This window comes from Equus caballus, chromosome 15 (assembly GCF_041296265.1).
Source record: "Equus caballus isolate H_3958 breed thoroughbred chromosome 15, TB-T2T, whole genome shotgun sequence".
Classification (NCBI taxonomy): Eukaryota; Metazoa; Chordata; class Mammalia; order Perissodactyla; family Equidae; genus Equus; species Equus caballus.
In genome coordinates, this window is record NC_091698.1 from 16,507,233 (window position 1) to 16,531,939 (window position 24,707).

The following is a 24,707-nucleotide window of genomic DNA, read 5'->3' on the forward strand; positions in this document are numbered from 1 at the left end:
CCCTTCAGTTCTGTCAGTTTTTGCTTCATGAATTTTGAAGCTTTGGTGTTATGCAAACTCATTTAGGATTGTTGTGTCTTCTAGGTGAACTGACCCTTTTATCATTATATAATGTTCTTCTTTATCTCTGATGATTTTCTTTGCTCTGAAATCTGCTTTGTCTGATACTAACATAGCTACTCCAGCTCTTTTGATTAATGTTTCTATGGTATTTCTTTTTCCATCCCTTTACTTTTAACTTTCATATATCATTATATTTAAAACTAGTTTCTTGTATAGCACATAGTTGGTATTATTTTATCCACTCTGACAATGTCTGTCTTTTAATTGTTATGTTTAGTCTATTTATATTTAATGTGAATATTGATATGTTTGGACTTATGTCTTCCATTTTATTATTTGGTTTCTGTTTGTTCCACTTTTTATTCTTTACTCTTTTCTGCCTTCTTTTTGGTTATTTGAATAATAATATTCTCACTCTGTTTTAATTTATCTATTGTCTTTGAATATATGTCTTTGCATAGTTTTTTGTATACTGGCTCTAAGGATGATAATATACTTAATTATTCACAGACTACTTAGAAAGAATACTTTACCATTTAAAGTAGAATGTAGAAAGCTTATGACATATAGATATCTTTATCTTCCCTCCTTTATGTTATAGATGTCTTATATTACATTTATATGCATTGTAAACTCCACTGAACAATGTTATAATTTTTTCTTTCAATCATCAAATATGTTTTAAAGAACAATAAAGAACAGACCCATTAGACAGAGATCACAAATAGAAGACTTTAACAATACTATAAACAAACTAGACCTAAAAGACATCTATAGCAAACTCCATTCAATAATGACAAAATATGTGTTCCTCTCAAGTGCACATGGAACATTCTCTAGCATAGACCATACGCTAGGGCATATAACAAAACTCAGTAAACTTAAAAGAATTGAAATTGTACGAAGTATGTTTTCCCAAAGTAATGAAATGAAATTAGAAATCAATTACAGAAAGAAATTTGAGAAATTCACAAAGATGTACAAATTAAACTACATAATTCTAAATAACCAATGAGTCAAAGAAGAAATCACAAGAGAGATTAGAAAATACCTTGAGATGAATGAAAATGAAGATACAACATAACAAAACTATGGGATGCAGCGAAAGTAATACTTAGAGGGAAATTTATATTGGTAAAGGCCTATATTTAAAAAGAAGATCTCAAATGAGTAACCTAAACTTCTGCCTTAAGACATGGAAAAGAAGAGCAAACTAAATGTAAATCAAGCAGAAGGAAGGAAATAATAAACATTAGAACTGAAATTAGTGAAACAGAGACAAAAACAATAGAGAACTTAACAACAACAAAAATCCAGTTAAAAATGGGCAAAGAACTTAGATAGGCCTTTCTCCAAAGATGATATACAAATGGCCAACAAACATATGAAAATGCTAAGCATAACTAGTCATAGAGAAATGCAAATCAAAATCACAAAAAGATATCTTTTTATACTCATTAGGATGGCAACTATCAAAATAACAGACAATGACAAGTATTGTGAGGATGTGGAGCAATTGGAACCCTTGCACGCTGTTGGTGGGAGTGTAAAATAGCACAACCACCTTGAAAAACAGTATGATGGTTTCTCAAAAAATTAAAAATAAAGTTACCATATGATCCAGCAATCCCAATTCTATGTCTATATACAAAAGAATTGAAAGCGGGCTCTTGGATTTATATTTGCACACATATTCCTAATGGCATTATTCACAATAGCCAAGTGGTAGAAGCAACCCATATGTCCATCGACAGGTGAATGGACAAACAAAATGTGGTTATACAATAGAAAATCCAAAGGAATATTCTTCACCCCGAAAAAGGGAGGAAATCCTGTCACATGCTACACCATGGATGAAACTTGAGGACAGTGTGCTAAGGGAAATAAGCCAGTGGCCAAAAGACAAATACTGTATGATCCTAGTTCTATGAAGTATCTAAATAAATCAAATTAATAGAAACAGAAAGTTAAATGGCAGTCTCCAGTGGTGAGGGGAGAGGGAAATGGAGAGTTGTTTAATGTATATAGAGTTTCAGTTTTGCAAAATGAACAAGTTCTGGAGATCTGTTCAACAACAAAGCAAATATACTTAACACTACGGAACGGTACACTTAAAAATGTTTAAAATAGTAAATTTTTTTTTTAGGAAGATTAGCCCTGAGCTAACTGCTGCCAATCCTCCTCTTTTTGCTGAGGAAGACTGGCCCTGAGCTAACATCTGTGCCCATCTTCCTCTGTTTTATATGTGGGACACCTGCCACAGCATGGCTTGCCAAATGGTGCCATGTCCGTACCCGGGATCTGAACCAGCAAACCCCAGGCCACCGAAGTAGAATGTGTGAACTTAACCGCTGCGCCACCGGCTGGCCCCTAAAATGGTAAATTGTACCTTATGTATTTTTTACCACAATTAAAATTTTTTTAATTATTTAAAAGAAAACAATAGAGAAAATCAACAAAACCAAAAATTGGTTCTTTGAAGCCATTTTAAAAACTGATAAACTTTCAGTTAGATTGACCAGGAAAAATGCAGACACAAATTACTAAAATCAGGAATGAAAGGAGGGATATCAGTACTGACAGAAATAAAAAGGATTGTAAGCGAATACTATGAACAATCATATGCCTATGAATTAGATAGCTTAGATGAAATGGACAAATTCCTAGAGAAAGAAAAACTTACCAAAAGTGACTCAAGAAGAAATAGAAAATTTGAATAGACCTATAACAGAGATTGAGCTGGTAATCAAAAGACATCCAACAATCAAAAGCCCAGAACCAAATGACTTCACTGGTTAATTCTACCTAACTTTTTTTTTTTAAGGGAAAGATTCGCCCTGAGCTTACATCTGTTGCCAGTCTTCCTCCTTTTTCTTTTTCCCCTCCCCAGAGCCCCAGTGCATGGTTATATATCCTAGTTGTAAGTCCTTCTAGTTCTTCTATGTGAGCTACCACCACAGCATGGCAACTGACAGATGAGTGGTGTGGTTCCATGACTGGGAAATGAACCTGGGCCACTGAAGTGATAAGAGCACCAAACATTAACCACTAGGCCATCAGGGCTGGCTCTCTACCTAACTTTTAAAGAAGAATGAATGCCAGTCGTTTTCAAACTGTTCATAAAATTAGAAGAAGATAGAATACTTCCTAATTCAATTTATGACAAAAGTATTACTCTGATTCCAAAGCCAAAAAAGACAACAGAAGAAAACTACAGGCCAATATCCTTTACGAATATGCATGCAGAAATCCTCAGCACAATGCTAGCAAACCAAATCTAGCACCATATAAAATGGATTACACACCATGATCAAGTGGGATTTATCCCAGGAATGCAGAGTTGGTTCACATACAAAAATCAATCTACGTATTACAAAATAATAGTTGAATTAAAGGAGAAAACCACATGATCATCTCAATAGATTAAAAAACAGCATTTAACATACCTGAATCCCCTTTCATGATAGAAATACTTAACAAACTATGAGTAGAAGCGAATTTCTTCATGTGGTAAAAAGTATCTACAAAAACCCCACAGCTAACATCATACTTAATAGCAAAAGACTGAAACCTTCCCCTTAAGATGAGGACCAGGACAAGGATGTCTTCTTTCACTGTTTCTATTCAACATTGTACTGGAGGTTCTAGTTAGGGCAATTTGGCAAGAAAAACAAATAAAAGGCATCCATAGAGGAATGGAAGAAAGAAAAATATGTCTATTCACAGATGACATGATCTTATATATAGAAAACCCAAAAGAATCCCCAAAGAAAATCTATTAGAGCTAATAAATGAGTTCAGCGAGGTTGCATGATACAAGGTCAATCAAAGTCAGTGTCTTCTCTAGAGTAGCAATGAACAATCTGAAATGAAATTAAGAAAACAATTCCATTTAGAATAGCATCAAAAAGGATAAAATACTTATGAATAAATTTAACCAAAGAAGTGTAAGATTTGTAGATTGAAAACTACCAATATTTTTGAAAGGAATTAAAGAAGATCTAAATAAATGGAAAGACATCCTGTGTTCATGAATTGGATGAAAATATATGTCCACACAAAAACTTGTACACAAGTGTTTGTAGCAGCATTACTCATAATAGCCAAGGGTGGAAACAACCCAAATGTCCATCAATTGTAAGTTTATAAACAAAATGTAGCATATCCATATAATAGAATATTATTTGGTGAAAAAGGAATGAACTACTGATGCATGCTACAATGTGGATGAACCTTGAAAACATTTTGCTAAGTGAAAAAAGCCAGTCACAAAGACTACATATTATGTAATTTCATTTATATGAAATGTCCAGAATAGGCAAATTCGTAGAAACAGAAGGTAGACTAGTAGTTGCCAGGGGATGGGAAGAGGGGGAAATTGAGAGTGACTGCTAACGTGTATGGAGTTTCTTGGGATGATGGAAATGTCCTGTAATTAAATCCTGGGGATGGCTGCACAACCTTGTGAGTATCCTTAAAAAATCGCTGAATTGAGGGGCTGGCCCTGTGGCCGAGTGGTTAAGTTCGCGCGCTCCGCTGCAGGCGGCCCAGTGTTTCGTTGGTTCGAATCCTGGGTGCGGACATGGCACTGCTCATCAAACCACGCTGAGGCAGCGTCCCACATGCCACAACTAGAAGGACCCACAACGAAGAATATACAACTATGTACTGGGGGGCTTTGGGGAGAAAAAGGAATAAAATAAAATCTTAAAAAAAAAAATCTTAAAAAAAAAATCACTGAATTGAACTAAATTAAATCCTCTGGAGAATGTAGATATTTTTAAGCCAGACAATCTACCTGGTCAGGTGCAAACCACAAGTTCCAACTCCTCTTCAGCGGTCTGGGCTTCCAAAGTCAGTTGTGTTTTCAAAGTGTTGACAGGGTTATTCAGCTCTGTCTCAGTTGTGTTGACACCTAGTGGCCAGTTGAGCCACGGGCAGTGGTCTATCAGTTCAGCTCTCCGAACTGAGTCCAGATCCACAGAGGAGCAGCTCAGGAAGGAGCACTGGAGTTCATAAACAACTTTATGGGGTCACTTCCCTGAGCAACTCTCCCAGCAATTTCCCTGTTCCTTCATTTCCTGTGGCTTCTTGGTTTAGTCTCTCAGGCAGAAAAATGAGGCTTTAGTTCCCCAGCTCTGCCATGTACTTCTACATCTGGGGCCAAGCAGCAGGACAGAGTTGGAGCAAAAGCAACAATGGTTGGTTTCGCCCGCGTGGGACCACGGCTCTGCCATTTGAAGAAGAGTCCCTCTTTCAGAGTTTTGGCTCCTGGGGTCCAGCTAAATGGAAATTCTCACCAGACTCTCTTTACAGGCTGTTCTCTTTGCCTAGAAAGCCCATTTCCCCTTTCTCCCTCTGGAAGTCTCCTTCAGTGTCTTTCCCTTTGGGAAATCTTTCTAGACTCCTTAGAATTACCCATTCTCTCCTCTAAGCAAGCTCTGTGTCTTACTCGTATTTCTAATGTTGGTTTTTCATCACACCACATTCTGAAGCATTTTTTCATGGCCCCGGTGAGCTTTCCGAGGACTGAGTGTTTATTGCTGTTTTACTATCCTCTAGCACAATGGCTGACCAAAGCTGACGTGCAAATAAATGGTTTCTTGAATTTGTTTACCTGTCATCTATCCTCTCCCCACTTCTAATCTGCTGCCTTCTGTCTGGTAGAGGAAACTCCTTAAGCTTGTTGGAATTGTGTATAGACTAAGCAGGTGACAAGCAAGGGCCTAAGGGATTTTACCAAAGTAACAATATGAACTTTAGTACATGAATTTTAGTTGGTCTTTTTAAGGCCTTTATTTCCTAATTTTTGCCTCTGTTCTGGTAGAAGTTGTTGCCAGAAAGCTTGGTTCCGAATAATTTAGGACTCATTACACATACACAAAATTAGAAGACCCAGCTGTCCTCTAAAGGCATTTACAACTTGAGAGAGGGAAATAGCCATGTAAAATTTCAAAAATAGAGGATAATGTTCAAGAACAATACCTCCTGATTAAACCTGTGGTTTAGGGGGGATTATTAACTGGAAAGCAGTATGAGTAATTTTTAAAATATTGATGCCTTTGCCCCAATATAATCCCTCTTATGGGGTCTGATGTGATATGATGCTAAAGATGTGTGGGAAAGGAATATCCTTTTAATAAGCTGTGCCTTTCATGATGCTTGTCTCTAATATTTTTAGGATTAGGATCCTCTTCTTGGACTGCATAAATATGTTTTACATCTTCCAGTTTCTACTGGAAAGTAGTGAACATGAAACAATCACCTGCCTGGTACAATTCTAGGTTTAAGCAGCCACTTGCCCTTGCACTGAATAGTGACAGTCAGTAAGTGGAGAGTCTCCTACTTGATCTTGTGGCATCAAAACTTCTAATATGACAGCAAGATTAGACAGTAAAGCAGGAAATCCCAAGGTTTTAGGTGAGGAGAAACCACATTTTCTCTTTCTAAAACATTGGGATCTCCCAGTGGAGAAGTGGTGTCTCAGGGGAGGCAGGTCAGGACACAGTAGCCAGCTCCCTTTTGCTGCCCAGTGTTCACTGGGAATTCTAGAAAGTGAGGAGGGGTGTGTATCTGAGGCACTGAATTCATGATCCACCAAGTAAGGTTTTAAGGTTTGGGCAATCACAGCACAGTTTTTGGAGCACACCAAAAACAAAGCTTTATTTTCAATTCTACCAAGCTAGAATTTATTTTCCCCTGAGGAAGACTTTTGCTGAGCTGACATCTGTGCCAGTCTTCCTCTATTTTATATGTGGGTCACCACCACAGCATGGCTGACGAGTGGTGCAGGTCCGCAACCTAGACCTGAACCTGCGAACCCAGGCTGTCGAAGTAGAGCGCGCCGAACTTCACCGCTATGCCATGGGGCCGGCCTCCTAAGTTAGAATTTTTGATAATTTATATAGATGCTGCCTTTAGCTCACCATTGCTCCATAAGTGGAGGAAAATTTGCCAAAAAACAAACAAAAAAGCCAGATGTAAACAATACTGTAGAATACACGTTTAACCCATTTAATGGAACATGTTCAAAAGAGAAAGTTAGCATTGCCCAGTACCGTAGCATAACATTTTTTTGGCAAACTGAAAAATACTACCTGAAGAGAGCCCTTCTCTCCCCTCCAAAAAACTCCAAAAATATTTTAAAACCATTTTCCTAACATTTTGATATATTTCCCATGTCTTTCTAAAATGCCTTTTTGCATATATTTATGATGATCCTGTTTATAAGATTTTGGATCCTGCTTTTAACATTTATTGTAAGCATTTCCCAAGTAGTCTTTTTGGTGTGTGTGTGAGGAAGATTTGCCCTAACATCCATTGCCAATCCTCCTCTTTGTTTGCTTGAGTAAGATTAGCCCTGAACTAACATCTGTGCCAGTCTTCCTCTGTTTCGTCTGTGGGATGCCTCCATGGCATGGCTGATGAGTGGAGCAGGTCTGTACCCAGGATCTGAATCTGCAAACCCCAGGTCGCTGAAGTGGAGCGCCCAGAACTTTAACCACTCGGCCACAGGGCTGGCCCCGTAAGTAGAATTTTTAAGCAAGGAAGGGATGACATTTGCATTTTTAGAAAGAAAACCCTGGCTGTGGTCTTTGTGCTGGTTCTTAGCTTTAAAAATTCTAATAGCTTTGTGGAATACTTGAAACTGGTAAAGGTATAATCTACACTGCCCAAGTATTCCGTCAGCCATGCAGTAATCACTGAGCTCCTGCTGGGCACTGGGCATGGCATGGAGGATACAAAGATAAAAACACCAGTCCTTCCCTCCAGGAGCCAACCTTCTGGTGGGAACATAAACCAATACATGTGGTAGTGCACATCACAGCTACTGAAACAGAGAATGTGAACACAGAACTAGGGGAGAAAAGAAGAGGGACTAGTTTTGCTTGAAGGAGACAAGAAAGATTTGAAAAATGGGGTGAAATTTGAGCTGAGTCTCAAAAGTGAGAAGACTACCTTTATTACAGGAGGGCTGGTCAAGATCTGGGAAAGACAATAAATTCTATGTGGAAAGGGCACTGGCCATTGGGAGAAAAATACACTTAATAATAGGTTGGGACCCGCCTATGAAAGTCCTTGATGCTATAAGAGAGTTGGGACTTTATCCTGCTTGTTTCAGTAAGCCAAATGGAGGTTAATAAGCAAGGGAGAGTTGATTGATGGTTGCTTGGAAGTCAGAGCAGAGTGAGGATAGCATAGAGGCAGGCAGGGGCTGTAAATCAGGAGAAGAGAGCTTTCTGGGACCTTTCTACAGTTGAAGGGATGGATTTTGGAGTACTTAGATGTGGAGAGAGGTGGAGGTTGTAGGGAGGGAAGAATAGAAGACAACTTGATATTAGTCTGGAAGTCTAGATAGATGGTGATGCCACTACAGGAAATGGATAAATGGAGAAACAGGAAATGGAAGAGGGCCTGGGCCGCCCATCTCCTGGCCTCCTCCCCTGCCTGGCTAAGTTGTATCCTCCTTTCAAGATGCTTTCAAGGCTCCTAGGAAGCCTTCCCTCCTCCTCCGCTGAGGGTGCTGCTGTTGTGACCTTGAAAAACCCTATGCCCACCCCATCACAATACTTCTCACACTGTGTTGTAATTACCTGTCTCTCCTACTTGGGCAGGAGGAAACCAAAGCTATGCAACTGCCAGGAAAGAAAAAGGAGTACCAGATTCAGATCAGAGCCCCGGGAATGTCCATATTTGAGGAGGATGAAGAGCCAAGGAAGGATGGAGCACTGGAAGAGAAACGCCCCCTGACAGCCCTGGGAGTGAGCATCACCTTCCCAACACACCTCACACAGTGCCTCAGGGTTTGCTGAATGATGTAGTAAGTAAGATACGTATCTCCTTTGTTAAGAACTGAGAAATATCAGAATTTATGGTGAATAATGGGAAGAATCCACCACCATTCTATATGGTTCTAAGATTTGGCTTATACATAGTAACCAGATCCTTTTCTCATTTTCTTTTCTTCATATATATGAATGCTTCCATTATACATTCAAGAATATTTGAATTTTCTCTCACACTCATGCATACACACACATATATATCTTACACACACCCCTCCCCCACAAGTAACAGAGGAGAAACATTTATAAACTTGGAATCACAGGAACTACTTGGGTTCAGATTCTGGATGTGCCACTTTTTTTTTTTAAAGATTGGCACCTGAGCTAACAACTGTTGCCAATCTTTTTTTTTTTTTTTTCTGCTTTCTCTCTCCAAATCCCCCCGGGTACATAGTTGTACAGCTTAGTTCCAGGTCCTTCTAGTTGTGGCATGTGGGACGTCACCTTAACGTGGCCTAACAAGTGGTGCCATGTCTGCGCCCAGGATCCAAACCACTGAAACCCTGGGCCGCCGCAGTGGAGTGCACGAACTTAACCACTCGGCCACGGGGCCGGCCCTGGATATGCCACTTTTAAGTTGTGCAACTTCAAGGACCTATTTAACAGTACTATGCAATTCCTCTGCTGTAAAGTGGGAATTTTAAGTAACCCATATGGTTGCAAGGATTAAATAAGATAGTATTTGTGGAAACTGCCTTGTGAATTTTATATAGAGAATATTTAATAAGATATTTTTACATGGATTTAGATATAATACTACTTAAATTATGTTCCAAAAAAAACTACATATAGTAAAAGTTTAAAATGGCTTTTTCCCCCCAACGTGGATTTTTAAAAATTGAGGTATAACTGACACATAACATTATATTAGTTTCAGAGGTACATGATTCAATTATCTGTATATATTGTAAAATGATCACAATGAGTTTAGTTAACATCCATCACCAAAAAAGTACGAAAAAATTTTTTTCTTGTGATAAGAACTTTTAAGATCTACTATCTTAGCAACTTTCAAATATGCAATACAGTATCACTAACTCTAGTCTCCATGCTGTCTACTATATCCCCGTGACTTATTTATTTTATAACTGAAAGTTTGTACCTTTTGGTCCCCTTTACCCACACACCCTGCCTCTGGCAAACACCCATCTGTTCTCTGTATCTATGAGCTTGTTTTTTTGTGTTTTAGATTCCACATATAAGTGAGATCATACAGTATTTGTATTTCTCTGTGTGACTTACTTCCTTTAGCATAACGCCCTCAAAGTCCACCCATGTTGTTGCAAATGGGAAGATTTCCTTTTTTATGGCTGAATAGTATTCCATTGCGTGTATGTATGTGTATATGTGTGTGTGTGTGTACACATATATATGAAATAAAATATGGCGTGTCTATGTATATATATACACACATATACACACACACACATATACCACATTTTCTTTATCCATGCATCCATTGATGGACACTTAGGTTGCTTCCAAAATGGCTGTCTTAAGCACTAGTCCTATCTTCTCAGTTCTATGTCTCAAAGCCATTCAAAATAAACAATGCACAGTAAGTTATTGTTAATAATTATGAACATTTATTAAGCACCAAGAGTATACTGCAGTGGTTGCTATATAAAAACATAATTATCATATAGTGTCCCTGCCATTGAGCTTACAATCTATAATGAAATACAACAAGAATGCTGTAAGCCTACCTCAAAATTTCCTTAACTTAGAAATGGCCATTTTGGCGAATAAATGAGACAAAATGACCCATCATTTCAGGTACAATGTTAATAAGGCTTCTGAACATGACCCAAAGAATGTTTGACTTGTACTGAGCCATTTTTCTCAATTATATTAGGCTTGGTAAGAAGAAGAGCACTTTGACATTTGGTGAGAACAATTAATTATTTCAAATTGCCTTGTGGACTTTGAGATACTCAGTAGCCTGAGTTTTCCACAGCCAGGGAAAGTCCCATGAAAAGTATTATCGACTAATCCAAGTTTGTCTTCGGTCCCACCTACATTTCCACTTCTTCCTCCTTTCCCACATGTCAGGGCTCCAATGGTACCCTAGCAAGGAAGAAAGTACTATATGTAGCTATAAAACACCCTAAAGTAGTAGAGGCTTAACAAGTTGAACTTCCAGGAAATAGTAATTCATTTTTAAAGAGATGAGTTACAAAGACAACAGTGGGACCTCTGGCCACAGGAGAAGCCTGGCTACGTAAGATACGTAAACAAAGCAGCTGAGCTCAGTCCCGGTCTCTTCCAAGTAATTTAGAATATAGGTAAATGGTTGCTTTTCTGCTCTGTGTTTCTGCTGTAGGAGTATTTAAGAATTTAGCATCAAGACCCTATACTGCTGACTTTGTACTATTTTGCCTATATCCATAGTATAATATTTAATAAATACTTTTAAGATTTTCATTGCTGGTCATATATTAGCTGAAAAAGGCACACTGAAGAGATTTTGATTCTTACTGTCAAATGCAAAGACTGTTTTAGACTTCTGAGCACATACAGTCTCAAACTATATATAGTGATTATTTTCAATCATTGATAATTCTTCGAAGTCTAAAAGAACACTAAAAAATAGAGTAATTGGTTATAAGTTATCTGAAAACTGAAATAGAATTTACTCTGTAAAGTACATGCACAAACTTTTTAAAAATACACGCATACAAATATTTTAATGACAGAGTGGTTAGCATCCTGAGATTTTTTTTCCAGCAATTTTTGGAAAAACCAATAATTTTTTCCCTTAGAAGTCCATCTTGGCAACTTTCTTTTAAATGATAACATAGCAGCAGCAACATTTAAAAAACGTTCACAAAATTTGCTTTGCATACAAGTTTATCGGGAAAGCATGGTCCAGAAACTTCAGGAAAAAACTTTTTATAAAGTAGAATAATTCACTACTTTTGACGTAAAATTGACACTTACACCTTCACTTTCCAATTTAAAAGTGTCATTTATAGTACTTATACTACTTATAGTAAATGAAATCTAATTAATTATGAGATTTGAAATGAAAACCTTGAAACACATACCAACATCATTCTCTTCTAATAAGATAACAGAAATTAATTTCAATGTTTCCTCAAAATAGGAGAAAAAATTAAAAAAGAAATAAACATAGCTATGGTAAATGAATTTGGGTTTACAAATTTCAATCAACACACTTATTTTTAGTTAGTATTGCGTGGAATAGCTACAATTCCTGATTAAAGTATGTGTTTTTCTAAGGCAAGGCAAGTCTGATTATGGATATAGCATGGATATTAGCACAGCTATAAAGGCAATATGACCAATACATATACATTCACTTTTTTTAAGTGATATATTCCAAGCTACATAAAATTTAGTTTCACGTCCTATTCTAAGACTCTATCTTTGACTTATTAGAAGCATGATTGCCGTAATACATTAAAAAATACTTCATTTTTCCAATATTGTAAAGTATACTGTATTTTCAAATACCTAGTATAAATTTTTTTGCACAAAATTTAAAAAGACATACTATTAGCTAGCTATAACTACTGCGTTAAGTAATTGTATGAAGGAAGAAGTTCACAAGGAGAACAAAGTATAAAACTAAGCATAATAATTATTGCATTTAACAAAAAAAATCAAGTAGTTCTGAATACACTTCTTAATAATGTGTATATTCATTTTATAGCTACTAGTTTGATAAACATGTTAAAATTCTGAAAGATTTGTTTTTATTGGTTGGTAATTTTTCTTCCCTGTATCCTCCCCAACAGGAGTTGGCATTAACTTTCTTTTGAATACAAAGTAAAATAATGTGTATAATTTTCATCTGAGTCACATAAAAGCTGACTCTTTTTATTTTAAAAAGTTATATTTAATTTTTTGGACCTTAATTAAAATTTAACATTTAACCCATGTGTTTTTTGCTATTAGGTATAGTCTACATTTCAACAAATTGATAAGAGTTATTAACAAAGGCAAATCTTGATTTCATTTGTATTTTAAATATGATTACACAAACTTTTATTCTTTTTTAACGAGAAAAAGGAGATGAAGAAAACCATTCATATAGGTCCTCTGCACTCTCAACTGTTTTGAGATACAGCTTTAAATAGGGTGGATGGAGTCAAGTAATGTTGGTAATCTCTTATCTTTGCATAGAAGAGAAAAATAAAATAAAGGAAGTTATTTCCTTCCTAAGGTCTCAGCTAGTTTCTTAAGTCTTTTCTTCAACTCCAATGGAAATTTCTCATAGCACTTCTTACAGACTGGCTTCATGTCAAACTCCACAAATTTATTCCTAAAAATAATAATATAAAAAGAAATTAACGGAAATATATCAACAAAGACATATAAATAAAATGAAGTAATTTTATTGAAATAAATTAAGATACTATTTGATAACGTCTATATTCATGTTAGCAAAAAACTATAATTTTAATCTCAATTCTCGTCATTATGGTAGATGTGAAAACTTAATAATAATATCATTTGAAAAAAATTGTACTTATAAATTGATCCTATACATCTCCCTATGTAATACAGAATATATATTACATCTGGACTAAGTGCCAAGTATACAGGAAGTCTAATGTAAATATAATTTAGGTAAATAAAGTCAATCACATTTTAAAGTACCATGAGAACATTTTAAAGAATAGTTATTTAAAGCAAAAACATTGTACTTCTGTAATTTGAATGATCCTCTCTTTACTGAAGACAAAATAATCTTTCTTAGTATTTTAAATTAGGTAGCTATGAGGTTTCTTCTTTCCTGGCATAAAATGGTTTGCTTCCCACCCCCAACAAAAAAAATCACCTTAAAAAGAAAACTCCTAAATCATAATGGGTTATTTTTGTTGGTAGATAGAACAGAGTTTCTAATCACTCTTAAAGAACACAAATGAACCAGACTGTGGTTCCATTTTGTGGATGGTAGCTGTATGGAGAACTCAGTTCTTCATTTTAGGAGCTAGAGCAATACACATTATCAATTTATTGTCAAACAGTTCTGGAGAGGATAAGTTTTCAGATGGTCTCCTAACTATTTGTAATGCATTTAGAATTGGAAATTACAATAGCTTATTACTGAAATCTAGCATCCTTAATTGTGAATTAAGTAAATACATAACTTTAGAACATGTTCATTTTTTGTGAAATTATATTTAGGAAGCATTGTGGAACAAGTCTGGTGGTACACTGTCATTTATGACAAATGATTAAATCTGCTGATATAATTTTAAAAAACAACGTTAATAACAAAGTTAATTCCTGACCACATATTTAAAATGAAAAATCTTTTATTTTAAAGCACCACATGAGAATTTTCTAGCTGTTTTTCACAGGGATCCTAATGCTGATAGTAATTGAAATGATGTTAAATTTCAATTGGCAGTTTGATTTCAATAGTACTAGTGAGTTAAAAATTTCTCCTGAAGTCTTCTTAGAACAAAAGCTATTAAAACTGCCGCATTTTTTAATGAAAGAAATAAATCATCGCTGCTTTCAGAGATGCATATTACTGCTAAGCAAACCTTCCATTGTTTTAATTTTATGTTTGAATTTTAATTCCTCTTTATAGAAGGAAATGACAACTGAAACACTAAAAAATGTTCAGAGCTTAGAACACAGTGGTAACCATGAAGGAAAAATAGGACAATCACGCCAGCAATTCAACAGAATTTCAAAGATTGAAATATTTCCCATAAAAATCAGAAATAAAATAGTTTGAAAACACCAAGAAAATGAATTCATAAACAGTAGCACATGCGCACTGTATGAAAGCACATATCTACCCACCAAGACAGCTGATATCTTACTACGCATGCTAGACAGTCTTTACTTAGTTATGAAACACACTGAAAGGATATAATTTAATATAGAACTTAGAACATGCAACACCGGAATTTATCAAGTAAACTGTTTTTGGCAAAGAAACCAAAAACCAGGATTTTAAAAGCTGCAATTATCAGAGAAAAATACTTTAAAACTTTTCCCAGTATCTATTAAGAGACTGGAATTCTCCCCTTGGAATCCATTAAAAAAAAAGAAAGAAATCTATACCATATTGTGTTTCAAGAAAAGAGATGAAGGAGTCTATAGATTAAGGGAAATAAGTAAAGTACAAGCCTGTATTAAGTGTGGACTTTATTAATTTAAACTTTGTAATTTTAATAATTATGCAAAAGGACCAACTCTACACAGGGCGAATACTTGTATTTCAATCTCTGACAGCTACAAATACATGCCAAAAAGAAACAAAAAAAGCAAAAGATAAAAACAGAAAAAAACATATTCTGCAGGACTAACCAAAGAAGAAAGCAGTGAAAATGATGATAGAAGGGACAGAAAAGTTTACAAACAGACTGGCTTTTTCTTTTTCTGCTTGTCCTTATCCTTTGCTTCTCTCTCCCGTTTGGCAAGTCGCCTCTTAAATTCTTCTGGCATTTTCTCATAACAGTGTTTGCAGACTGGTTTTAGATCAATTTCAACAAATTTATCCCTTTAAGCAGGACAAAGAAGGAATAGAAGAAAGAACAGGGAACAATTAAAGGAAGAACCTTTACTTTTAGAAGACCTGAACAGAAAGAAATAAGGAATCAAATTCTTTTTAAACTCTACAAATATTTTAAAAAATGTTACCCCAAAGTTATCAGACTTAGGATTCACACTTGACCAAACTGTAGACTTACTTGAGTGTTAATTTAGTGTTGCAGGTGGAACAGGCAAAACAGTTCACGCACCAGGCCTTATTAAGGGCAGAGACCACTAGAGAAAGGAGACGGATGTCTGGTCACATACACTGGTATGGGAAGTTGGGAGGTTAAATTTCCAACTATAAAACAGAATTAAGGCTATTTCCATGACACCTGGAAGAGGTTCTCAAGAAGTTTTCTTGTAAAAGAATCACATAGCTAACAATCTCAGTGCCATTAATTAATGTTTACTGAATCAATGAATTCTATTAATTTACTTATAAGGCTATTTTTTCACATTATTAAAAAACATACAAACTGAGCACGTAATTTATGTCTTCTGTGACTGCAGGCTTCACCTGAGGGAAGATTATTATTGATTTTTTTTTTTTTTGAGGAAGATTAGCCCTGAGCTTACATCTGCAGCCAATCCTCCTCTTTTTGCTGAGGAAGACTGGCCCTGAGCTAACACCTGTGCCCATCTTCCTCTACTTTATATGTGGAATGCCTGCCACAGGATGGCTTGCCAAGCGGTGCCATGTCCACACCCGGGATCCAAACTGGTGAACCCCGGGCCGCCGAAGCAGAACATGTGAACTCAACCGCTGTGCCACCAGGCCGGCCCCTATCATTCCCTTTTTCAGACTGTATTTATAGTTACATTGTTTTCCTTTCCTGAGTATCCTGTGAGGCATATCAATGGTATGTATGTACCACGTCTTCACACCAAAGCCCACGTCCTCACGCCGTGGATGAAGCGGGTATATCTAAACTGTATTAGGTCACTCGGATGAACTTTGCTGGCACAGTGCTTGCCTCCCAGTGCACTCTCCACTACTTTTCTGTCCCTACTGCCACTGGGCCAACGAAGAAATATGAACCAGATAAGTAATTAAAAAGAAATTCAGACATTAACTTACTCATCTGTAGAAATCTTTCCTCGAAAGCTGACAACAAGAAAAGAGCGTCCTTCAGCAGCTTCTCTCACCTAGCACTGTCTCACGGAGGAGGGAGCTACGTTTTATTTTCAATGGCACTAAAGATTGCATTCCTAACTAATCTTTTTGCAAACTGCATATGGGCAGTGTTTCAAAGTATTTCCTGAGTTAGGTTCTCTGCTGAGAACCATAAAGCATGCTGACAACAGGAATGTTTAAAACTTTGCCAGATAGTTTCTGGCAGAACTGTGCTAGTGACTATTAGCAAACACAGCTGCTTCCTTTCTGTTCCAGTCAATCAGCCTTGCCTAATTACCACAGCACAGGCTGGTCAGTCCTAGAAACGTCTACACATAACTGCCAGGTTTTAGCATCTGCAGGGCTAAAGTGACTCTTCCTAATGACCACGGCAGATTAAACTGTTCCTAATAAACACTGCGCTACAGCACCCAAGTTGTATAATTCTAGGGAATGGAAACAGAAACAGATCTCAGGGCTGGCCATGAACAGTTCCCACAATTCCTACTGGAACAACCCTCGGCCCTGGCCTAAAGCATTGCCATAAATGAGTAACAAATCCAACTCGTATGATATTATCATCTTACTGCTATAGATTACAGATTACTTGGGAAACATGCAACCCCTTGGGAACTTGTCCACTTCTTTCAATTTTCACATTGCCCAAGTGATTTTGTGTCAAAATGATGCCATATAAAATTCCTACAGATCCTTACCATCACCTTCTATAACACGGTTGCAGTGGAAACAAACATCACCAAATAGCTGAAAATGAAAACAAGTGGTAAAAATTCAAGATGTTTTAGAACACCAAACATTTAATATAATTTCAGTTCTTTCTACCACTGAAAAACAAATAGCTGGCTACTTATATCTAGAATTTACCATTACTAGAGAAAATTAGTAAAAGTTTATTGATGAGTTTTTACTTCTTAGAATGAAAATACTTTACTTTTCATCACTATCAAAAACAAAAAAGGACTCTGGAAATGTTCCAGATTTCAAGAGGCTAATGGAACATGGCAGCTCTAGACTGGGTCCTGTATGGGAGTGGAAAACAATGCTAAAAGGACATTAAAGGATGGTATCAATATCGATAACCACGGTTACAGAAGAGATTTCCAAATTCTTGGGAACATACTTTGAAATATTTAGGGGTAAAGGATCATGATGAACTTATCATCAAATGCTTCAGGAAGAAATATGTGTTTGTGTAGATATATATATTTGTATACAAAGATATGTGCATTTAGACGTGTGTGTTTTTACAAAGTAAGCAAATGCAAATGATAAAGCACATGGTGAACCTGAGTAAAAGGTATACACGTATTCTTTATGGTTTTATTTTATAATCTTGCTGTGAGTCTAAAATTATTTCCCAAATAAAAAGTTAAAAAGAAATCTTTATAGTCCTATGTACATTTTCCAAGAGATTTCCTTGTAGCTAAAATACTCATAAGCCCAAATTAATAAAAATATATCTCGCATCCAATAAGTACAATCCATACCTGGTTATAGTGGGTTTCACAATATGCCAGGCCCTTCCTTTCATAATGGCGATGTCCAAGAAATGGTTTTTCACACTTGGCACAAACAAAATGCTGAAAAAAAAATGCTATAAATCATTTTTGAATTGCCATATTTTATTTATTTAATGAAGTAAAACTTGAAAGTTAAACTATCCTCAGAGAAGAGAAATGAACGTTTGAGGCAGTTATTTCATTTGGCCATAGGTAACCCTGCAGTACTATCATCTTAATTCAGGTGTTTTGAGTCTTTGGCAGGTTAAGACTCAGCCTATTCAAACAAACAGAATGAGAAAGAGGTGAACATGTTAGTAGCATCCATGAAGGAGGGGCTGCTGGTAGACATGGACCATGACACTTCTTGCCTCAAGGATTTAAGAACAAAAGAGCACATCCTGTATCCTGACTGAGAAATCACAAAAGCAATGTGTATACTATATTCTTAATTTTCTACAAAGTCAGTTGTCTTTAAAATGTCCATATTTAATCTTCAGAATCTCCTAATCTTGCAAGCACATCTGAACCATGGAAATTCAAAAGTACTGGTTAGCCCTCCACCATTGAGAACTCACCTCCACGTGCCACTGCTTGCCCATGGCGTTGACCACACGCCCTTCAATGGGCCGTCGACAAGCGCCGCAGATGGGGACCCCCATTTTATCATGGCACGGCAGGCAGTACAGTTCTCCTTTCAGCTCCCGGGCATCAGCAGTCAGCTCCTTCCTGTCCATGAGGAAGATACCAACTCAATGATACCAGCAAGAGAGAGAATAACAGGCAACCAATGTGGCCAACACACTTTTTAGAAGGTTTTTGAAGACAGCACTTTAACAACCCCTATAACTTCTTTTTACCCCCTTAATGGTGATCAGAGTAACCTCAATTAATAGGCTTGAATGTTTCAGATTCCTATCAAAACATCAATATCATAGAATAATGATAAAATGTTTGAGTCAGTCAGATACATACCAATACACTGGTCATATTTATGATTTCCTTGTCTATTATCACATTGCAGTCCATTTGTCCTCCTCTTTTTTTTTTTGAGGAAGATTAGCCCTGAGCTAACATCTGTTGCCAATCCTCCTCTTTTTGCTGAGGAAGCCTGGCCCTGGTCTAACATCGTGCCCATCTTCTACTTTCTGTGTGGGATGCCTACCACAGCATGGTGTGCCAAGCGGTGCCCTGTCCGCACCCGGGATCCAAACCGGCGAACCCCGGGCCACTGAAGTGGAACGTGTACACTTAACCACTGCGCCACCGGGCCAGCCATTTGTCTTCCTTAAAAAGCTAGAGGAGAATAATCACAGTCCTGAGGACAGACTCAGTGATGTTATCGTTCCAAAATAACTAAGGAGTCAGGAGACCGGTTCCATTTACTAACAATTAAACTGTCACAAGCTGTTAAGAATAGTTATAGGTTAACAGAAAATAAACAAATGAAATGTCCAGAATTTTCCTTCTCTAAATGCTTAAGTCCAGTCTAATAAGGCTATTTCCAGTCTCCTGTGTCAATAAACATTTGGCCAGAGAAGGCCCCAGTTAGCCAAATGGACTTGTTTGAATTTCATCTGTTTAAACAATTCTTTAGAAGTGCTAATGGAAAATGAGCAGAGAAAAATCCCACCAGAGGTAAGATAGGAAGAAAATGAGAAAAGTCACAAACCAATAATCACAAAAAAGATGAGGTGCCTGTGCTTACATCCCGAAGCTGGTTTCTTAATCTCCAGCCGACCTTCTCTCTCCCCTCCCACTAGAATTTAGCATGTAAGTTCATACTGATTACAGTAAAGTACTTTCTTTCTATTAAATTTTCATACTAGATAGCAAATTCAGAAAATCATAGCCTAATAATTTATCGTGAGTTTCTGAAGAAAAAAATAATCCCCTTAGATGTAAATAAAGCAAAATTAAATAAACATAATTAAGATAACATCCTAATGATTAAGACTGTTAAAGTTATGTATGTACAGAGATAAAACTTAAGTTTTTTTTATCCTGTATTAAAAAAACCTAGTGATCGAAAACAGTTTTTGGGGGGCTGGCCTGGTGGCGTAGCAGTTAAGTTCACATGTTCTGCTTTGGCGGCCTGGGGTTTGCTGGTTTGGATCCCGGGTGCGGACATGGCACCACTTGGCACGCCATGCTGTGGCAGGCGTCCCACATAGAAAGTAGAGGAAGATGGGCACGGATGTTAGCTCAGGGCCAGTCTTGCTCAGCAAAAAGAGGAGGATTGGCTGCAGATGTTAGCTCAGGGCTAATCTTCCTCAAAAAAAACCCCAAACAAACAGTTTTTGGGATACTTGGGGACAATTTAATATGGACTGAATATTTAGAGGTATGTGTATACATGCATGTACACAAACACACACACACACTCAAACCCAGCAACATGTTAATTGGTGAAACTGAATGAAGGTGATGGAGGTGTTCTTTATATTATTCTCTCAGCTTTCCTATAGGTTTACAATTTTCCAGATTCAAAGTTGGAGAAAAGCAATTTGGTTTGCCAGAGTAACAGAAATAGAGTAAATGTGGTCTTTCATTTCCACTATTTGTGCAACATAAGGAAGAAAACGCAATACCCGCAGTTGGCACAGTTGAAGTGGTCTGGATGGTAAGGGTCGTTCTTGAAGACCAGAGGCTGCTCCTCAATGATGGCATGGCACTTCTGGCAGATGTATTTTCCAAGACCTCGGGCTTTCTCACGATTATGACAGGGGCGACAAAGATGTCTAAACAGAGCCAAAACTTTTTTAGAAACTTAAATTTAAAATCCAAAGTTCTCTCTAATAATTAAAAAGAAATATGCTTCCCATATCTCTGAAAAGAAATTAAAGAAACCATTTCTTTAAAAATCACTGTTAACTTAGAGCAGAATCAAGCTCTTTACATGAAAACTACTAGTTTTTACATGAAAAATTATTTATTCCAACCTAGAGAGTCTGACTGATTTTTAAGAAACTCCATTTTAAGTGCCTTCCCCTTTGACTGCCCAGGGACACACGCAGCAGCTGTGCCCTGATGCACAGAAAGTCTAGGGACCTCTCCTAACAGGCACCAGCCAAGTCAATACACTGCAGTCTTGAGTTCCTGGACCTTAAATTCAGTGTCCTAAAGCACCGCCTTATAGTCCCATGAGACAACACACGTGACCTTGTAGTAGTCCAAGCTTATCCATCCACACCTGACAGGGATGAAGAACTCCTACCTCCCGGCATTCTTGACAAACCCAATGTCTGCCAGAACTTCCTGGCAGAGGTCACAGCGGAAGCACTCAGGATGCCAGCTGTTATTCATGGCTTTGATAACTCGGCCAATGATGAATTCACCTGTGGGAAGGTAACACACAAAGGAGGTCCAATGTGGAATCTTATTGCTAAAAGCAGTAAGTAACAATACATTTAAACCTTTCTGCACAAATAGGGACTGTTACGTATGTGTCTACATTACATACACTCTAATGTATGTAAGTACTACGTTAGAAAAATGTTTTCTATTGCATTTGGGTCCTTGTTTTTCAATCTGTAGCCATATTTTTGAGCTGTCTTATCACATCTCTGAATCTGGCTTTCCTTTTTCAAACGACGTACTGGGCTCTCTTGAATGCTTTTTGGTTGTTTCTGGTCATTGTTGACAAAAGAAACTAAAATCCATAGCACGTTTTCTTGTAACCCATACTTAATGTCTCCTTCTCTTAAACCTTTAAAACACCTAGTCAGTTTCTCCAGTCTCTGGAGACCTAGTAGAGCTGTTAGCAACCAATGAAGTGGCCACGATGCAAGCAAGTCCAGCACTTGTGCGGCACACAAGCAACCCTGAAGCATCTTATGCCCCTCACTGATGTCCTCCCTGTCTCTTTCCTGGCAAACCCAAAAGCAAGTAGCTAAAGGTTGCATTAAAGGGGACAAGCCCATTCCAAAACATCAGCTAATAGAAGTCCTAGTTAGTCCGAAATACCTTTATACTAGATGTCCTTAAATATCAATTCTCTCCAGGTTTTGATAGCCTTCCAATTTGTTATATATTAATAGTAGGGAAGAGGACTAATAAAGTACCTAAATGCTATTTATAATGAGCATCAAAACCCATTTTCTCTACTGACACTTTTGTAGTATTAAATAACAATTTTGAAACTTACTTTTTACTTTGCGTTCAACAATAAAACTTACCACACTGATGACAGCAAGGAGCAAAAAGCATCTGAAAATCATGTTCACAGTACTTCCTTCCTTCGAACTGAAATAGAAAGTCTCATCAACTTGTAAATACAAAACAATCACAGGATGAATAGAATTATTCTATGGAGACATAGAGGAAAGATTTTGTTTTTAAAGATTTTATTTTTCCTTTTTCTCCCAAAGCCCCCTGGTACATAGTTGTGTATTTTTAGTTGTGCGTCCTTCTAGTTGCGGCATGTGGGACGCCACCTCAGCATGGCCTAATGAGTGGTGCCATGTCTGTGCCCAGGATTCAAACTCGCAAAACCCTGGGCCACTGAAGCGGAGCGCGCAAACTTAACCACTCAGCCACGGGCCGGCCCTGGAAAGATGTTTTTGAACTAAGAGCTCTGTTCTAAGAATTTATAATTGTACTGAGATTTTTGAAAGTAGATATACTTTTGTACATTCCATACATCTACATGTGGGTACAGGAAACATACAATGAACAAGCTGAGACTAGAATAATATTATACCTCCAGAGTACGGTGACCTCACCTCTAACTATGCCTAGTTATTTTTCGGCTCACATCTTCTACCTTTAAGAGTTTGATGAAAGCTACAGACCCCTCTTCCCAGAAAATATGCACATATATACAAACTCCTCCCTGAAATCTTTTAGATTAATATCTAAAATATTTTACTGTAAGCTTAAACATTTACAAATGGTAAATATTCTAGCAAATTTTAAATTTAAACATTTTTAAATGGGGCAAAAACTCATTAAAAAATGAATTTTTTTTAACACTTGGAAAATTTACATACTTCATTTCTCTCCTTGAACTCTTTCCATTTCATTTCCCCCAAAGTTTTATCCCAGTATAATATTTTTTATACTAAAACCTTTAACTGATCACCCTTCCACACTTCTCTGCAATTGAAATATATATAACGAAACTTTAAAATTTGTTTTATTTTCTGAATCTATAAGGCTCTAAGGTTAACATTCTCTTTTTTTTTAGATTGTTATCATTACAATGATTTACAAGTACACAAATGATCAAAACATCAATATGTTACAAATGTTAAATTTTATTTTTTTACTATTTAATTATACATTTGAAAAGTATGTCTCAATGAGATGTGCAGGGCTCCTCTTTCCCTCACAGTTAGTTCACGCATCCACGGATAAATACGACTGACCACTAGAAGAGTCAGGGCTCAACATTAATACTAGAGTTATTTTCTATTTTAGGGGTTGATTTTACCCTTTCACAGAGATAAGTCATGGTAATTATATAATGATTCCCTTTGAATCTTTGAGCTCCTTATAAGCAATACGTCAAAAACCACATATTGTTTGCCTATCAAAATCCATTTTTAATGATGTATCAGTTGTCAACTGAATTTCCTCAGTTATGGAAATTAGCTGCAGATTTAGATCATTCAACTTATGGAACATACCCACTGTAGCTTAATTGGCAGACGAGTCAAAGCAGATTTATTTTGTACCAGAAAGAGTCTTACTTCATTTTTAAATTCAAATGAATGAGCTCTAATATATTTAATAAATCTATATTTAAAGTTCCAAATAGGAAATAACAAATTAATATGCTATTACGCAATACTTTGTCATAATGCATTGTAATGTGTAGCCCAAAGCAGAAGTTATTTATGAAGTGAGGTATGTTCCTTTACTGAATATATGTTACGTACACGTATAGAAATTTTATTTTAGCAGTGATTACAAAAAGAAGTCAAATGTAAAAACCCAGAAATAACTCCATTAATTTAGTTAGAAATGATCAACTTTCTCTCAGCCGCCCCAGTCTTACTCAGGGGTGAAGAATGGTCTGAGAACTGTTTGGCTCAATTGGCCATTTAAGTTTATCAGTAAGAGACTGGATAATGATGAAAATACATCGTAAAACCTTCATGAGGAAAGGAGAATGTTTTGTGGACCATTTGTTTTGTGTGTGTGTGTGGCAAGTTTTAAGTTATTAGTTTTTAAAATTAGTACTTTTTAATGCAAACAACTTGACCAAAATCTGTCACAGAATTTTGAGACCCACTGAAACAAAGTTCAATGAGAAAAAAGGGAACGATTTTACTCTATTTAATGAAAGAGAAAGACACATATTGCTTAAAAACACTAAACGAAACCAGTCTAGCAGTTAGGATATATACTCTATTTGTTAGCAGAAGGCAGAAAAAATTAGGATTGGTTGTAATTTGAACAAGTCCTTTAAGATCTGATTCGGGGCTGGCCCAGTGGTGCAGTGGTTAAGTTTGCACGTTCGGCGGCCCGGGGTTTGCCAGTTCGGATCCCGGGTGCGGACATGGCACTACTTGTCAAGCCATGCTGTGGTAGGTGTCCCATGTATAAAGTAGAGGAAGATGGGCACGGATGTTAGCTCAGGGCCAGTCTTCCTCAGCAAAAAGAGGAGGATTGGCAGCAGTTAGCTCAGGGCTA

The 24,707-nt window shown here is 36.9% G+C and overlaps 1 protein-coding gene across 15 annotated transcripts in view; it reads right to left on the reverse strand.

The window, feature by feature from the left end:
- Positions 1–10,472: 10,472 nt before the first annotated feature.
- LIMS1 (LIM zinc finger domain containing 1) overlaps positions 10,473–24,707 on the reverse strand; it is a 158,556-nt gene continuing 144,321 nt past the window's right edge. For 6 of the 15 annotated variants that reach the window (XM_023618458.2, XM_070235018.1, XM_014730864.3 and 3 more), the window contains exons 3-11: positions 22,247–22,313; positions 21,286–21,406; positions 20,660–20,809; positions 18,647–18,797; positions 18,057–18,149; positions 17,265–17,313; positions 15,590–15,665; positions 15,207–15,399; positions 10,473–13,197 (exon numbers count right to left, since the gene is read on the reverse strand). In XM_023618458.2, coding sequence (XP_023474226.1) covers positions 15,252–15,399; positions 15,590–15,665; positions 17,265–17,313; positions 18,057–18,149; positions 18,647–18,797; positions 20,660–20,809; positions 21,286–21,406; positions 22,247–22,313 — 855 coding nt within the window. In that variant the 3' untranslated portion in view covers positions 10,473–13,197; positions 15,207–15,251. The remainder of the gene's footprint in view (positions 13,198–15,206; positions 15,400–15,589; positions 15,666–17,264; positions 17,314–18,056; positions 18,150–18,646; positions 18,798–20,659; positions 20,810–21,285; positions 21,407–22,246; positions 22,314–24,707) is intronic. The other 9 variants (XM_070235017.1, XM_070235021.1, XM_070235014.1 and 6 more) reach the window with 2 other exon arrangements.